Source organism: Periplaneta americana, chromosome 2, assembly GCF_040183065.1.
Source record: "Periplaneta americana isolate PAMFEO1 chromosome 2, P.americana_PAMFEO1_priV1, whole genome shotgun sequence".
In the NCBI taxonomy this organism is placed as follows: Eukaryota; Metazoa; Arthropoda; class Insecta; order Blattodea; family Blattidae; genus Periplaneta; species Periplaneta americana.
Genome location: NC_091118.1, coordinates 163,676,797 through 163,694,849, shown reverse-complemented (window position 1 = coordinate 163,694,849; position 18,053 = coordinate 163,676,797). Strand labels below are relative to the sequence as shown.

Here is an 18,053-nt window from a genome sequence, read left to right as displayed (position 1 = left end):
CATCCTCAGATGATGTCATAGGCTTTACTCGATCGCATGAAGTTGCTTTTTTCCGCATTCCATGTCTGTCTGATGAACTCTGTGTCATGCATGCCTTGCTATTTTCATGAATGTTGTCCGAGCTGATATCATTTCCAATGCTCCTCGACACTAATCCCCTAATTTTCTCCTTCAGGACTCTCCTATTCCTCTCCATTTCTTCCGAACCTACTACCGACTCCTTGATGCTTTCGAGACATTCTTCAACACAAAGATCAAATTGTTAATCTTTAATTTATCACCACACAGTCTTGCAAATTGACCACGAACCGGACGACAACTGTGTGTGTGTCCTATGCAACAAGACATGTGATAGATACCATATCCTAGTCTGTGGGAATCGGCAGCTATCAGTCATTAACTTTGTTCAATCCAAGTGACTTTCATTTATGCACAATTTGTGCGCTTTATTATTATTATTATTAAATTGACCACTTTTCCTAGCTTCTTTGAGGAAAGGGAACAAAACTCGTCTTCTGCTCCTTACTTCATAACTTCAATCATTGTCCATTCTGATGAAAGTGTTCCCTAGCAACCTTCTGCTTCTCACGATCTTATCCTTCGTTGTCATGCTCTTGAATTTCACTAGTATAGGTCTAACTTGATCTGGATTGCGATTTCTATTTCTTCTCCCTATTCTAAATACATCCACAATTTGTCTGTCACTCAAATCCATTCCAAAACACTCCCAGCACACTCCTATTATCTTCTCGTATGTTTCACCACTATGTTCCTTTTCCTTTTCTTCTACTACCGTAATTAGTAAGTTGCGGTATGATAACTAAAAGTAACTAATTTTTGTTTCAGTTTTCGGTAGACACCTGTAATACATCTGATTAACATAATTATATCGTAAAGATATGTAATTATAGAAAGTTAAACGTAGGCCCTAATAAAGCTTTGTTACTTGGGCGTTAACTTTACCAATTATTTTTGTAGCAATATTTTTTCTCCAAGCTTTAGTTTTATTATCCGATTTAAAGAATAAGTAATTTATTAGAGTTAAATATAGAAAGTTGGTATTCATTAGAAAAAGTTATGAAAGGTAATGAGATAGAAAATACTTTATTTGAAGTATACATTGTAACATTTCAGATAATCTTCATTTATATTATGACTTAAATCAGTTGTATTAAACAAGTAACTAATTTCGTAATGAGCTAGTACAGTATATCAGTTATCAGGCCATCAGTTTTGGGATGTCAACAAATCCTGATTTTATTCATCTTTAATTTCTTTGTTTTTTTAATATTAATAAATAGGCCAGACCTGTATTTCTTTTGGAAAGAGAATGTATTTGCATTTTCTCATCTCTATATTTATTTGCTTTTTTAATTATTATATTTACACCACATGAACTTCGTTTCTTACTTTGCTTCTTGCATATATGTGATTGATAATATGTTTGTTCTGTGTTATCTTATATTAATATGTTTGTTTTATGTTGTCTTATGTTACAGCCTGTAGCAACATATTGTGCTTTGTGTGGCAGTTCTATGTGGCGAGTTTTGCTCATTCAGCAGTAAAGGACTACATTCTAGGCGTAATACATGGCAGTCTTCTAGGATTACCATGGGACCGTTTCTGGCCTACCATGCAGGATCTAGAATATATGTTAAAGGTATAAGACATCATATAGTATGTCTAGTAAACATAACAGTTTGTTTGTTTGTACCAAGTTGTTACCTTAATGATAGTAAGGGAAGTTTTTATTTGAATAAAAATAGTTACAATATCTTTCCATATTCATTATCTCGTTTTCTGCACATTGCAAAGTGCATTGGTAGTCCCTTGCGACAGAACATTACTGAAGATTCGACTTTTTATACAGTTCTTGTAACTTCGTGTATTCTGTTTCTTCCTCCAGTAAACATAGTTTTACTAATGTAACTGAATTATTTATTAACGAAATCATCTGCTGCTGTTCAAATCGTAGCATTTCAAGTTACATATCTAGTTGACTCAAGTTTTATTACCAGCAGAGAAGTAGAAATTGTCTCCCTTCTATATAGATGAGTATTTGTTTTAATGTTTCACTCTGATCAGTGTGTTGTTTTACATTTTAAAAATTAAACGAATTATTAGATCATTTCATTGTTTTGAGTTTTTAATAGATAGCGAAAAGTTACTGGCGTAGCACATAGAATAAGTTGGGCTCAAGATCTGAGGCTGCACTCATATGTAAATTCAAATCTCGCCGAGGCTGATTGTCTGGTTGGGTTTTTCTGAGGTTTACTTCAACTGTAAGACGAATGTTATACAATTCCATGACAAGTTCTCGGGCTTATCTCGTCAAACACTATCTCCCTATTACAAATTCCATTGATAAGCACAATTATTAGTCTTTAGACTGCTGTGTATTTGAAACAAAGCGATAATAAAGTTAGAGAAAGTGTATGATAAACGTTGAAGTTGGAAATATTAATTTGTCATGCAGTTGTTAAGAAGAATAGTTATCAGAAACAAATACTAGTAGATTGAATAAATCTGTGCCGAAATTTACTGTCTAGTTTGCAATAGCTACACCTATTCCTGATATGAACCTATGAACACTATAGTTTCATATTGGAGTGGTTAAATGGCAAGTTGTAGCCGATTTAAGTGAACACCATATTTTAACGTTTTGGTGGCTACTTCATTCACACACAACCCCCAGAATGTCTGGAGGACCACACCTGCTGTTGGTCGACGGGTCCATTGGACCTAGCTGGGAGATCTTGTTGATCGCCAGCTTTCCCTCCTTAAGCCACTGGAGGACGATTTTAGTGCCATAGCAGGTCAGCACTAGGAATAGAAAAGTAGAAAGAGGAGGAAGGAAAGGGAAATGAACTCTTAGGCCTCAAATGCTCTAATGCCGTCGGGGTCGAAGAAAGTAAGAGTTCAGTCAGAGGACTGGATAGGAAAGGGTAAAGAGGGAATTAGGTATTGAATAGAGGGAAATTATACCAAATTCAGTCATTAACTCATCAAGCTGACCAGTGCTAATGGATGAGTAGCCCCTCCCTTTAGTTCAGCTCGTAAAATTATGCTTACTAACAGCTGCACCACGGGAAGGTAGGGATGGGACATTGGGTATTTGTCCAGGTTGGTTCCTTAAAGCCTTCAATGGGAAGGATTAATGGCTCTCCCCCCTGTATCCGACAGATACCCTTTTGGAGCCAAACAAACAAACAAAATTTGATAACACAATCTCAAGGGAAAAAATGGAATTCTCTGCTTCAAAATCCACAGCTAATTCCCGATTTACCACGAAAATCGTCTGTAGCTGCATTTAGATTGGCAACAGGCCATGATTGTTTGGCCAAACACCTGCATAGAATTGGAATATATCAGTCTCCTAACTGCCCATTGTGCAACTCAAACCAAGAAATGGATTCGGAACACCTCAAAATCTGTGCTTCAGTGGCTGGCCGTGGTAATATCTTTGAAAAATATTGGAGTGCAAGAGGTCAAATGACCTTATTGTCAAACGCCTGGCATTAGAAAACAACAACACTATAGTTTCATTATAGAATTTATGGCGAGTTGAGTATATAGAGTGAGAAATAGAATGAAAAGTACTGTCACTGTGAAATGTTACTTTATTAAAGGCCTGTGTATGTATACATACATTATTTTAGTAAATGGAGGAACTTATATATTACAGATTAATATTTTTATTGAAATCAAAAACATTAAAAAAAACAGCTCCCCAAAAAGAACCGCACATAACATATACTTCCTCATACATATTTTATAAGTAGCAGATAATGAAAGAACTGGAAGACTGATATTATTTATGTGTATGTGATGCAGGTTGTGGACCAGTATCTCCCAGACTGCCATGTATTTTTGGGAGGGGTATTCATTGAGATTGGTTGGCATTCCTGGGTAGATCATGTACTTTCGACATATCCTTCTGCAGTGGCCTCACGAACTCACATCTGCCTTCTGCACCTCCTGGTGAAGTTAGCAAATGAGCCCAATGTTAGGCAGGTAAGTGTGCATTCTTATGAATAATTTTCTTCACAGAGAACATTAAGATCAGCCAGTTGATCTGTTGGGTGGTCATTTGATTACGTAATTAATCAGTTGATTATAATAGTGCAGACATTTTTTTAATCGTCTGCCACTTTATAATCCTGTGGACCTGGGTTCGATCCCCAGTGTACTCCCGATTTATAACTTGTGTTGGGCAAGCCTGTGGTCCAGATAACACAGGGGTTTTCTCCAGGAGCTCCGGTTCCCCTTTGGCATTTCAACAAATCTCCATCATCATCTCACTGCAGGTGTAGCTTAGTACAACCTCCTATGGCGCACCCTGGGAAATGTCTCTGTCGGTAAATTGGTCTACACAGTTGGCTTCATATGAGTGAATGACGAAAAGTCAAATGTCCGCCATTACAAAAAAGTAATAATAATAATAATAATAATAATAATAATAATAATAATAATAATAATTATCGTCCTAATAATAGCAATAATAATAATAACAACAATAATAATAATCGAATACCGGTACATTTTACTTTGATCAAAACCTAGAAGTTATACTTGTATTTCTTAATAATCTTTTGTAGTGAAATAATACATTTAGGGATGCAGTGGTACTGTTAGACTTTCAAGGAACTACCTTGCAATATGAATAGACACATTGTGAAGTCTTCAGAACTATACTATATTACAACTTGGAAAAAAAAAAAGTCTAAGCGTTTGTAGTCACCCATTATAGGATAATCAGGAATAAAATGTACGTATTACCTAAAATAAGTATATAAATAAACAAAAATATATCTGTGAAAATTCTAACTTTTCATTCAGGTAAGAGATTTATTAAATTATTGTACAGTACAAGGACATCAATATTTCCTCCTCAAGGAGCAACATGCGGAAACAGTAAATCATTTCGCCTTCCTGTATGCTACCTGCAGTGCACTAGGACGATAATTATTATTATTATTATTATTATTATTATTATTATTATTATTATTATTGCAAAGAATACCAACTACATGAGTATAATTAATTAATTCCCAGAACCCTAACATACCTAGTGTGGTGAAATAGGGTTATTCACTTGGAGAATTAATAATAATAATAATAATAATAATAATAATAATAATAATAATATTGGCAATAATTAACTCACTCGCTCACTCACTCACTCACGCATTTAGCCATTCATCCATTCATTCATTTATAGTGTTCTGCCCAAGAGTAGGTCTTTCACTGCAAACCCCAGTATTCTCCAATCTTTCCTATTTTCTGCCTCCTCTTAGCCTCCGCATATGATCCATATATCTCAATGTTGTCTATCATCTTTGATGTCTTCTTCTGCCCCGAACTTTTCTTCTGTTTACCATTCCTTCCAGTGTATTCTTCAGTAGGCAGTTTCTTCTTTGCCAGTGATCCAGCCAATTTCTTTTCCTCTTCCTGATCAGTTGCAGCATTGTTATTTTTTCATCCAATGAGTATAATTTTTAGGTCATTTAGGAATTGTTTTGTGTTCACATTTCTAAGTGTTGACTTTGATTTTCATTTCAGTCACCTAAGGTCGTGCCACTTCTTCAAGACTCAAGGCAGTTTGCGTGGCATCTTGTAGATGCTATAGCATATGAACAAGTGGTAAATTGGTTTGTCATGAGCTGTGATCCTAGGGTAATTTTGGGACCAGATGAGACTCCTGGAGCAGATAATGCAGAGAAGACAGATGGAATTAGTTCTATTGACTGTGCTGTACTGGAGTAAGTTAAATAATGAAAAATTAGATTGTTATACGAGTAATTTTTTTCTAAAATATCATTTTGATGGAAACTACTACTACTCATTTTCTTATTCTTTTTGCTTGTTTGCTTTCACTTATGTCTGATTTGTTCCTGAAAATTTAAGATAAACTTTTTTATATAAAATTGTCTGTTAGTCTTCTCCAGGTGGCAGCTGCTTATGTACCTGAGGTAATGCATTTCCATCCATCAACGTTGAGAAAACGGCAGATGTTTGTGCGAGCATGTGTCAAATTGCTCATGTCATGTGGTGGCCGCTACAAGGCTCTGCTCACCAAACGAGAACTTGCCTTTAAAGCAGCAGTTTACAAGATGCTGAATGATGCCGAAACTGTGGTTCTCTCAAGTATGTTTTAATTATACTTTCTGGATTTTATATTCATCTCTCTTGAGTTAACATTAACATTTTATAAAGTCAGATTACTGTTATTTTGAAAGGAATATTGGAGAGAAGGTTATCATGTTGGAATCAATATTTGAAAAAAAAGTATGATAGGTTACAAAGGAACCTTCCACAACATAATGTCGATCCATTCTCTGTTCGTAGTCGAGCAATTGCATTCTGAAATCGTTTTATTTCATTATTTTATTTAAATTTTAGTACTGTATTTTTTTAAGTTGGTTTTATGTTTCTTTATTTCTTAATTTCCAATGTGAATATAATCGCAGCTGCCTGTAATTTACTTTTATGTATTTCTGTCACCATCAAAATTTTGCTTCCATTTAGTATAACCTTTAAATTTTTTTCATATGATTTAACTTTCATCATTTATTTCGATTTCCCCATTATACTACAGAGAGCAGTTTAAAAATGTGTGTGTGTATCTAATGCTCTGGATTTAACAATGAAGTCATCATCCAGTTTAAAAATGTTGTTGTCTAATGCCTTGCATTTGGCAATGAAGCCATTAGCAGAGTTTAAAAATGTAAAATGAATCATTTCCCATTCAGTTATCATTAATGATTAATTTATATAAAGAATACACAAGAAAGAATAATCAAAGCTACATTTTTCAAGTTTTGAGTAAATTCCAGTTTGAAACGCTGTCATTTATTTAAATTAATATTTAGAAAATTTATTTCAATGTAGAAATGTTGCACTGATATGTTCTGAAATTATGATCCCATAATTTGAATTTAAACTAGTTTTAGTTGCTTGATTTTTCAGCATTGCACCTTTAGTGTAAACTTTTTCCAATGATATAACAATCAAAGTCCTGAGGAACATAAAAAGAGCAATCAAACTTGGACGTAACAATTAAACTGTAATGATTCACAATATTATTATAGACAATTTGTTATCTCGTGAAACCTACCTGCCCATCAGGGGCAGAAGAAAGTGGATTGAGAAGCTACACTTCTACTTGTAGCTAACAAGTTCAGTTACCCCATCATAAGTTTCATACTGTATGCTATGGCGCACACAAGCATGTGGTTTCACGAGATAACAAATGACCCATAACACAATGTGTCATGCTGCTCTTTCACAATAGCGTAATGAATCATCAACATCGACGTCAGGTTGCATCTTGATGCTCTTGTGCAGTGCTTTACTAATGGACAAAAGAATTGATTTAACATCTGGAGATCATTAGACTCTGTCATAGATACTGGATTAGAACTTTGGTTGTCCTTTTCTTTAACCAATGGACTTTTATTGTTCTTCATGTTATTGTTTAATTAATCAACTGTCCGAAGAGAGATTGGAACCTCATGAGTGACACCAATAAGATATCACTCATGAGGCAACTAAGCCAAGAGATAATGGGGTAGGGTGACTAGTTCCTTTTCCCCTCTATTGCATACATTGCTGACTAATAACATATTACCACTAATCAGATGTTGATGCATTATTGAAGTGGACTATGATTGATTTTATCAAATATAAACTTGCCAGAATAGTAACTCAGATCCTTTTTTACAATATGCCAACAAAATCTTATTCGATTTTTTTGGACTTCGATTATTCTTCCTGTGTAACCTTCATATCATTTTGGTGATATTCTGCTGACTATGGTTTTATATGTAGCCTACATATTTTCAAATAAAAATAAGTGTGATTATTTTCGTTCACATGTATTGTCAGGTGTGCCAAGCGCCCAACATGTGGGTGAGGTGGGTCTGCTGCTGACTGAGATCCTAGTGGCCGTGAACCAGGTTAACACTCCAATAGCTCAGTTGACTACTGACTGCTGTATCACCTGGCTCTCATCCAGGGACTGCACGAGTGTCGTGCTGCAAGCTTTCCTGAGAGTACTTGGTACAACTGTCACGTCGCCTGAAGCTCTTGGAGCTATCTTGGAAGCAGCACTCCAAGCATTCTTCAGGCACACTCGTAAGTTTTAAGCGGAATTTTTCAGTACTTGATACATTGTACAGATACCAACGTTTAAGATTTTTATTGTAGTTTGTGCATTTCTTAACAATACTTGCTGTTAGGTTTGAGGTTCATGGGTTCATACTGGCTGAGAGTGATGGATTTTAAAGGATGGTAAGATACTGTAGCTTAGCTTATTCGACAAGTCAGTAAAATCTGGCTTTCTTTTGTGGATTTATAGTGCTTAAAAGAATTCTGTTCTTCAGTGAGAGGAATTACATGTGGAAAGTACTTCAATTTATTATTATTTACAGTTTCTCCATTGCCGGCTCCAGAATGGCACATGGCAGTTTCATTTCTACAGCCATGTGTACCACGACAGCCTCCACTAGAGGACACGCTACTGAGTAATGGTCATCTGCTTAGTCTGTATGCCTTATTGCTGAAAAGACTCCCCAACTGCAGGGACATTCGTGAAGAGGCCAGTGTTCTCTCCAATCTTGTTGATTGGCTTACGACAATCAAACCAACGTAAGTAATAAATAGTTCATATATGTTATAGTTAAAAGAAAGTTGTGTCACAGTTTTAACTACAATATTTTACTGGGGCTGTATATCCATTGTCCCTGTGTACCAAGTATTCTAGATTCGAATAAAGATCAGGGTGATGCATTTTTTCAGATGAAAAGGTCCCAAACAAATATTCGTCCAGAAGAGAAATAAATCTGAGGGGGTTGTCACACCAAGTTCATGGCATGATCAACTTCCATAGTGTCCTTAGGTAAAAAATTACGTGAAAATTCCTCTATTAATATTCCTCTTATATTATTCTATTACCTGGGATAATGAATTCTGCTGTGTAGGTGTTCTATCTCAGAAATACAACTCAACTCTGCTTGCAAAATTCTAGAAAGGTCAGTTGTTGCTCATCTGGATACATCAGCAACCAGTCTGTCTGTATTTTCTCATCTAGAAGACCAGAGTTTGATTCAAGGGAGATTATGTGAAATTTGTTGTGGACAGATCTTGTAAAGTAGATTTTAGCCAAATACTTTGATTCTGACTGCTGTTGTTATTCTATCTTCATTCTATTAGCATCACACTGACTTAGAATAATTTCTGTTAATTGTAACTGGGTGTTCATAATACCAACTTTAAAACAACGATGTTAGCAATATTTTTGGAAGTTGTGTTTGAGTCCCTCTCCCCCCCAATGATATACTGTACCTGTATAATTATACTGTATAATAATACTTAGAAGTTTCGGGGGTATGGTATTGTGCTCGTATTTTCCAAATAGAAGCAGCATAATTATAGCTTTTTTTTGGGGGGGGGGATTAGGATTGGGCAATTGCATACCGCTATCTCAATGTGAGCATAAGCTTTTTGTATGAAAGCAGTCTATATTTGGTTCGATGCTGTGGTGGGAAGAATGTCTGATTTAGATGAGAGTAATTTTATTTTTCTACATTTCTGTTTTACCTTCATTCAAGTATCTCCTTCCCCCATTATCAGCTCTCACTGAGGAAGTGGTACTACTTGCTATCCAAGAATAAAATAGAACCACCAGGCATTTCAGCAGTAGTAGATATATTGGAAAAACTGGGGGCAGGGGAGAGATGGTCCTCTGGAGTCATTTTTTGGGATTCCATGGTTTATTAACAAACAGTTCATCTAAGTTGCTTCTGCTTATATGATGTAGACAAATAAGACTAACATCAATTTTAGAATAGAAGAATGAGAAATGAAAAAAAAAAATAGAATTAAGAAAAGACGGAAATTTTGGGCTGTTGGGTCTTTTATGACATTACTGGGCTTCATACAGCTGAACAGCTATTATGCTAAAAATTGATTAAGAGCAATATAATCTAATAGGAATTATTTCATACAACTGAATTAGCATCAATTACTTTAAACAGTGCTATAAATTAAAAAAACCCATTAACAAAAATTACATAAAATGATAGTGTAATATTGTTCATGTCCACAGCATAAGCTGTACATACTCCTTGGACAGTGCTAAATGAGCAACATGCTGACCAAAATTTAAGGAATTTTAGTTTAAACACCTAAGAAAATATAACGGTTCAGTTATATAAATGGACTTTAATGGGAGGCAAGACAGAAAACAGATTAAATGTTCCCAAATGTGAGCCATTGGAAACCAGTCAACCTGATAACCATGAAAAGTCTTAAGCATAATATTTACATGTCCCTTAATGGTTAAACATTGAGCAAATAAAAATATTCATAATTTAATTTATTGTAATATTGTTTTAAGAGATTGATGTTTATTGCATCTTTCAATACAGAGAGAGCTTGGAACCCAAACTGCCGTTGTTGTGGGGTAAGGTGCTTGTTCTCTCGCTTCGTCAGTGCGAGTACTCTGGTGACCGTGACACAGCTGTGAAGTGTTTACGGAAATTGGTCCAGTCTCTGTTGCTGTTGGCGGAAGACAGAGCAGGAGGATGGGGAATTCTTGGCGCCATTGGTTTACGCAAGCAGTCACCATTGTCAGTAAGGTGAGATTAGCAAGATTGTATATCTTTTTCGCATTTTTCCGTTTATTAAAGGAACAGTATTCTCATATTTCTCTGCAATATTGTCTAGCAATCGGTTAAATAAAATGAATTACAGTGATTCAGTGAAAGAGTGACATAGACCTCTTCAACAGTTTCTAAGATTTTATCATGTCTGTCACGTGGCCATTCTCTTTTACCAATATATATATATATATATATAGTAAAACCCCGTTTTAATATTCTCGTTTTTAAGGAATTTCCTTTTTTAAAGAGTAATCTGTTAAGTCCCTGCCAAATTATCATAAGAATAATGTAATTAAATCCCGCTTATAAAAAATGCTTTTCAAGTAGGTTTTGTGATAATGAAGCCCAAAATATCGACTTCACTTTCAATAATCAATAGTCCGGCATATTCCATAACATATTTCAGTTGATAGTAATGCAATGCCTTGCAGCAACGTTATTCTTTATTGTTCTTTATGGTCCTGCTTTGCTTTGCTTTCACAGAGTGGTTGCTTTGCTTGCTTTGTTCTCGCGAGTTATGTGGATCCTATTTCCAAGTTTTTTGTTAGTTTATGCTGTTTATGCATCATTACAATGACAACTAAATGGAAGAAATTAACTATTGAACTGAAAGTGAAAATAATAAGCGATGTTGAGGTTAACACTATCGCATATGGTAAAAAAAAGCATGGTTTGCCAATTACTTCATTATGGGGAATAATGAAGAAAAAAGGAATTTTCAGTGCTGAGTTTCAGTGTGGTTCAGGTTGAACCAAATGGAAAAACATTCGTGCCTCACCATTTGAAGAGTAGAAAATATAATGAAATGTATTGTAAATAATAATTGTGGGCCTAATTAAATGATTACAATATTTGATACCGGTATATGACACACATGTTAGTACTAGTTATTTTAGCCTTTCCTTCCCTTTTTCTGTAACCCCCCTTTTATGGGAAACCTCTATTAAGGAAGAGAAAAGTAATCCCTCAGAGATTCGTTAAAAAGGGGTTCTACTGTATGTATATTTTTGGCATGAGCAGATTTAATTTACTAAATAACTTGCATAAAAGTAAAGCAGAAAAGTTTCAGAACTTCCTTAGATAGTAAAAATACTTCATTACATTTCATCCATTCATGACTATGTGTGGAATGAGAGAGACATTTTGTTATTGAGAAACTAAGATTGAGGCTCCCTATTCCATTTTTCAACAGTGTCAAAAAGCTTAAAATGAAAGGAGAAAAGAAAGAGATTTCATTAAACTGGAATTCTACATTATTGATACAATGATTAACAGAAACTGGACTAAAGCAAATCAAGAACTCAGAGTACAACTGGCAGTTCACGACTTCCGTCAAAAGATCTGCAGAAAACATATATTTCACAACGCAAATGAAAACTGTGTTGGCGAATTTTTGTAGCTTATACAGCTCATTTCAGACTACTGCATGCGAAAACCATAGTGAATTACATTTTTTTTTATTGAAAAGTCCAAAAACAAACTTTCTGCACATTTTTGCCCATTTTCATTATTATTAATAACATGTAATTCATTACCATGGAAACATAATTTAAATACTACATACTGATTTCTATCGGTGTGTTAATTTGATGATAATTTCTGATACAAGTATTCAGTTACTGCGCTATCTATGTAAGTACACTGATATGTGATAACAGACGAGAATGATTACTACCGATGTTTATTTATTTTGAAATGAATGAAACACTGAAAATTTCACCTACAGTCGTCCCATTAAAGGCTGACTATCTCATTATTGTAGATCTGCGACATTAGAGCCTCACTTCCAAGAAAGCCATGCTGAAGATTTTTATTACCTTAAAAAAATAAAATAGTAATAATAATAATAATAATAATAATAATAATAATAATAATAATAATAATAATAATAATTTATTTATACTAGTTAAGGCCATAGGGCCTTCTCTTACACTCTAGCAGGTCACAAAGTATACAAGCAGTGAAATTTAACAAAAAGTTAAAGAACAGAATACTACCATATTACAAAAAATAATAGAATAACAAAATCGACACTAAACTATATGAAAATAACACCAGAATAGAAAAAGAAGTAAAATACAGATCTAAAGATTGGAATATAATAAAAGCAACTCAGTACAAATAGTTAACAGGGAAAACGTAAGGAAGAATGCAACAAATGGAATGTAGACAACCTGAATCACGTAAAGTGAAGTAGGTAGGCGTTGGATACATACATATTTTTGACAAAACTATTGCAGAGAAAAGGGCTTATAATTGAAAATAATCTGAATTGAAAAAGTGCAATTTTAGTTTATTTTTGAAACTAGATAATGTCCGACAGTCTCTGACATGTGGTGATAGATAGTACCAGAGATGAGCCGTAGAGACAGTGAAAGATGAAGAGTAGGAAGATACATTTCCCTCAGCTGATTTTGATCCCAAGGACGTCTAATGTAATGGCAAAAATAGTAATAACTTGACTATTATTGATATTACATTTTAATTTTAATTTATTCTTAATTCGGAAAATTATAATTGATCCAATCATATAAGCATTTCATTGTATTTTATGCCCAAGAGATAGAAATATTCAACTAATACAGTAGAATTACTCGTATCCAGCAATTATCAAAGTCAGTACCGGATAAAAAATTTTTCCGGTTAATTGCAAAATAATTTTATAGGCTATTTAAAACATATTGGTACAATCGTGTAAAGGTGCTGTTACAGCTGCTGTTTTCAAATCAACCTAATTTGCTAAGTTGCTATCTTGGAAGACCATGAATTAGCTCTTCTGCTATTTGTTGAGCAGGCAAGAAAGTACATATCTCTCACATAATAGCTGTTTGTGCATCCCAAAGCAGGACATAACATCGGCATTTTGTGATAACGTCACACTCAGGATGTATATTGCACATCTATATAGAATAGAGTAGAAATCTGTGGACCCAACACAGGTTCTTGTCTGCTTTAAAAATGGTGGCTTCCGACCTCACTTCCAGATACGAAATTAAGAGATCTAAATGGCTGTTTGGTCCCGCGCCGTGGCGTCGCGGTCTAAGGCATCCTGCTTAGGACTCGCGTTACGGAATGCGCGCTGGTTCGAGTCCTCATGGGGGAAGAAATTTTCTCATGAAATTTCGGCCAGTGTATGGGACCGGTGCCCACCCAGCATCGTGATGCACTTGGGGAGCTACGATAGGTAGCGAAATCCAGTTGCGAATACCAGCTATAACGGCTGGGAGGATCATCGTGCTAACCACACGATACCTCCATTCTGGTTGGATGATCGTCCACCTCTGCTTCGGCATGTGGGAGTGAGGCCAGCAGCCGGCTGGTCGGTCTAGGCCCTTCACGGGCTGTAGCGCCACGGATTATTAAATGGCTGTTTCTTTGTTTCGTTTATTCACACATCGATAATACTGTAATGTAACAGTGATAACTTTAGGTGTGTCATTAAAAGTATAGGTCACTACTTCAATTTGTAACTTATTTACTGACTTTTCCTTGTATTTTAATTTTTCTTTTTCTTATTAAAAAGTGCCGTTGTGTTGAAAAGGCCAGTTATTTGGGTGCCAGATACTAGGACTTCCACTGTATTCGTTTTATTGTGAGCTGTTACAATATACTTCAGTTACTGATTATGATTTTTTCCTCTTTAAACAGATGTCGCTTATTAAGTCGTGCTCTTGCTGTATTTATAATGGCACAGCTGCCTGAAGGGGACCCACCAAAAGTCAGGACAACTCCTAATGCTCCTGGAGAACTGGTCACAGTTTCTGGCTCACCCAGCAGGTCAGTTTATTAGTGTAATATAAATATGTAAAGCAGGTATTTTGAAGCTACTAGAAGCCGTTCCACTGTAGATGAAGCATGACCTAGTAATCTCGCGCAGGTTATGTGGGCGACAGCATGTGGAAATCTTATAGAGTCACCACCGTGGAACGGCTTGTACCATTATATTGAATTTTACTGCAACAGTTTCACAGTATCTTGCATTATATGACCAAACATTACAAAATATGAATTCTAACTTATTTACAAAGTGTAAATTCTCGATATTTGCAAATAATGTTTTAGTTCTTGTACTGGGCATGTTTTGTATCATAATTTTCGTGTTCAAAGTTACTGAATTGTGTGAAAATTAAACAAATTCAAGAACTGGTGCAGTTGTGTTGCTAGAAGTACAGTCAACTCTGGATATAGTGAACATTCGGCTATAGTGAACCTAAATCGTTGGTCCCGACCTGCATACATTAAAAAGTATATTAATATTTCCGTTTATAGTGAACCCTCACTTCGGTTATAATGAACCTAAAAAATTGAAGTTACAAGAGTTGTATCCTGGAAAATTCTTATTTGAAGTCAGACCTTCTTGTATAAAATTGAAAGAATGTGTTGAGAACAACATTCTAAATGTCTTACTCCTTTAGTCAAAGGACAAAGATAGGATTAGTGATTCCTAGACAATGATCTGTACTGTAAATCCAGGCAATGCATGACGACCTTACTTGAAACCACCATCGAAGGGTTGCCATTCTGTTTTCAGGCACATTACTCTAATCCTCCACTGTCAAAGGATTTTTTTTTGTTCTCAGGAACATTTCCATTATGATGGAGAATGAAATTGCCTTCTTTTATTAAAAGGGGACGGACATTATGTCCAGAACATAAATGAAGGTAAGATTCCGATGGCTTTCAAACTCTATCAACACCCTCCCAGTTTCCATTAAGTGACCCGGGAAATTCCAAGGCTGAGTGTGCAGTCATACCATAACAGCGTTTGTCATTTCGACCTGATCAGTCTGTTTCTAGTGTTCGAACAGTGAATGTACTGTATAAAAATGTCGAAGTGTAAAGTGTTTTCTTTGGAAAATAAGGCGAACATTGAGTGAAATTGACTGTGGTCTTTCGCTAGTGGATGTGGGTCGACAGCATAGTTTAAGTAAATCAACTATGCGTAACAGTAGTCTATACTGTGTAATCCATTCCACAAAAATGAAATATTTTAATTACTGTATAGTATTTTATTTTCTTGTTCACAATTTCATGCATCCTGTCATTTACGGTTAGGGGAGAGACACTTCGGATTTAGTGAACCTTGGATATAGTGAACGAAATATGCAAGTCCGCAGAGGTTCACTATAACCGGAGTTGACTGTACTTTTCACTTGGCTTGTCATAGCAGTGACTAATTTGAGCAGACATTTGATAAAGTTATTTATACATTACAACATGTGAAGTTAGTTCGTTTTTGTGTGTTTTATTACAAGATACTTGCAATTTTTCACAACTTCAGATCTAAGTATTAGGTTTTTTCCCAATGACCAAGGATACCTGCATTGTGTCAGCCCTCATATTTTCTTTGTTTCTTCCCTTGTCCAGAAGGGGTCTTTGCAGTCTCACAGGCCATCTGCGAGACTGTCAACAAAGCAGGGCAAGAAAACGAGATACAGTTGATCGGTAATTTAGCCTGGAGCCCTCTCAACTACAGACTGTGACATAGAACTCCTGACTTCACTTTCCTTCTGAGGGAAGTTTAACTGTGAATAGATGTTAGCTAATTTGTGCTGACTATATTGGGGAATTTACAATTTGGAAGTTGTACCTAATTTTTTTGGTATTCATGAAAGATGAAAAATTTCGCCAGTAGATCTTCACACTAATAAAAAACACATTATGCTCTTATTGAATGTATGAAATCCAAGCAGCGAACTTTGCATAGAGGATGAGGAGGAAAAAGTAAAATAAATGTTCATTACTAAATTTAAAAAAAATGAATTTTCAACAGAGTTTACTGAAATAATTTCATTTAGCCAATTTAATTTTAGTGTCACTATAGCGAGACTTCGAAATAACTGCCCCATTAATGTTCATATTGAAGTACTTTTTTTCCCTTTCACTTATCTCACCAATGCCTATGAAATTTAGTCTTGTGAAATATTGCACACAGTAGGAAATTACAGGAACATGCAATACTTACGCAGTATTTCCAGAAAAAAAAAAAAGAGATTTCGTAAAGCATTTATGCTTGTAACATAAAATCTTAACTACAAAATACTTTTGAGCGCTACTGTAGGTAGGCCTACTAAAGTAGAAAATTCGTCTGAAAATGTCTCGCATAATCCTAGCAGAACAGAAAATTTGAATCATAATATAAGGGCAGAAATTGAAAATTTTTCATTGTAAAATTCTAATTTTTAGATAAGATAGAGGGCATGTAATTAAACATTTTTTTCTTAATAAAGTATTGCTCGGAAGTACTTCCATATCAAAGCATTAAGGTTAAGTCCCATTACCATGGTAACAGTTGAAGTTTATTTCGTTGTGTCAGTGTATAGGGAATTTGTAAGTATGGACACTGTGCGTCAGTACCTTTGATGTAATAGTACCTTATTTCAGTGACCATTAAACCAGCTCTGTCTGCATCAGCGGGAGGTTCTGCCTTTTTCCCTAGAGTTGGCGCTGATATCGCACCAGCAGTCGACAGCAGAAATAAGTTACTTTTCAGCAGACTTACCAGTGAATCAGGATTGCTGTTCCACTGTTCGCGGCTGCTAGATTACACTGACCTCTAGTGTTTGAAAGTGAAATTATATGCTAAAGGAGCGCATGTGTGCAGAAAAACAGACTAGGGAAACTCGCTCAGTATCCGTTCTTTATAATTCCTATTCACTGGTTGTAGGTTACAAAACTCCTGTCAGATGTGCTTATAAATTTCCATTTTGCAGTCATTAAAAATGCACATTGGTTTACAAATTTAATGTTGAATTAGCATACATGTATATGGCATAGTGAGCAGCTTACAGGAATGCTAATAAGGCCATAATTTTATTTAGAACTGTTTTATAATTTTTTCAATACCATTTTCGTAATTTACTGTATAACCATCAACATTCTTTTCTATCATATTATTGTATTTTGATACTGAAGCATTTCTTGACACTACTTTATTGCAAAAAAAAAAAAAATGTTTCAATATGTATCCTCTATCACATTGGAAAATTAGAAATGATTATTCTGAAACACACTATATGCATGAACTTCAGAGGATTAGTAACAGCTTCTTGAAATAATAAATGAAGACCATCCACAAGTAAATGGGTAGGAGCATTTGCTGATCAGAATTAGTGTTTATACCTAAATCAAGATGATTTAAGTTTCATATAAAAAAAATGACTTTCATACTCCATTGGCAAATCTATTGTGCTATCGAAAAGGAGTGCATTATATAGCAGTAACAATTTTTAATAGCCTCTCTATGGATATAAAAATCAAACACAAAACATAAGATTATTTAGGGCCAAATTAAAGTACAGTAGTACCTAATTTCTCACACCTTCTGTAGGTGAATTTATGACATTCAACAACAATGCATGAATATTTCTGTCTTGTATTAAGTACTGA

General features: G+C 35.1%; 1 protein-coding gene across 3 annotated transcripts in view; it reads left to right on the top strand.

The window, feature by feature from the left end:
* Window positions 1-18,053, top strand: part of Epg5 (ectopic P-granules autophagy protein 5) — an 84,733-nt gene that overhangs the window by 43,978 nt on the left and 22,702 nt on the right. For all 3 annotated transcript variants that reach the window (XM_069818762.1, XM_069818763.1, XM_069818764.1), the window contains 9 exons: window positions 1,500-1,660; window positions 3,835-4,014; window positions 5,563-5,762; window positions 5,939-6,147; window positions 7,888-8,136; window positions 8,433-8,649; window positions 10,431-10,640; window positions 14,313-14,441; window positions 16,032-16,109. In XM_069818762.1, coding sequence (XP_069674863.1) covers window positions 1,500-1,660; window positions 3,835-4,014; window positions 5,563-5,762; window positions 5,939-6,147; window positions 7,888-8,136; window positions 8,433-8,649; window positions 10,431-10,640; window positions 14,313-14,441; window positions 16,032-16,109 — 1,633 coding nt within the window. The remainder of the gene's footprint in view (window positions 1-1,499; window positions 1,661-3,834; window positions 4,015-5,562; window positions 5,763-5,938; window positions 6,148-7,887; window positions 8,137-8,432; window positions 8,650-10,430; window positions 10,641-14,312; window positions 14,442-16,031; window positions 16,110-18,053) is intronic.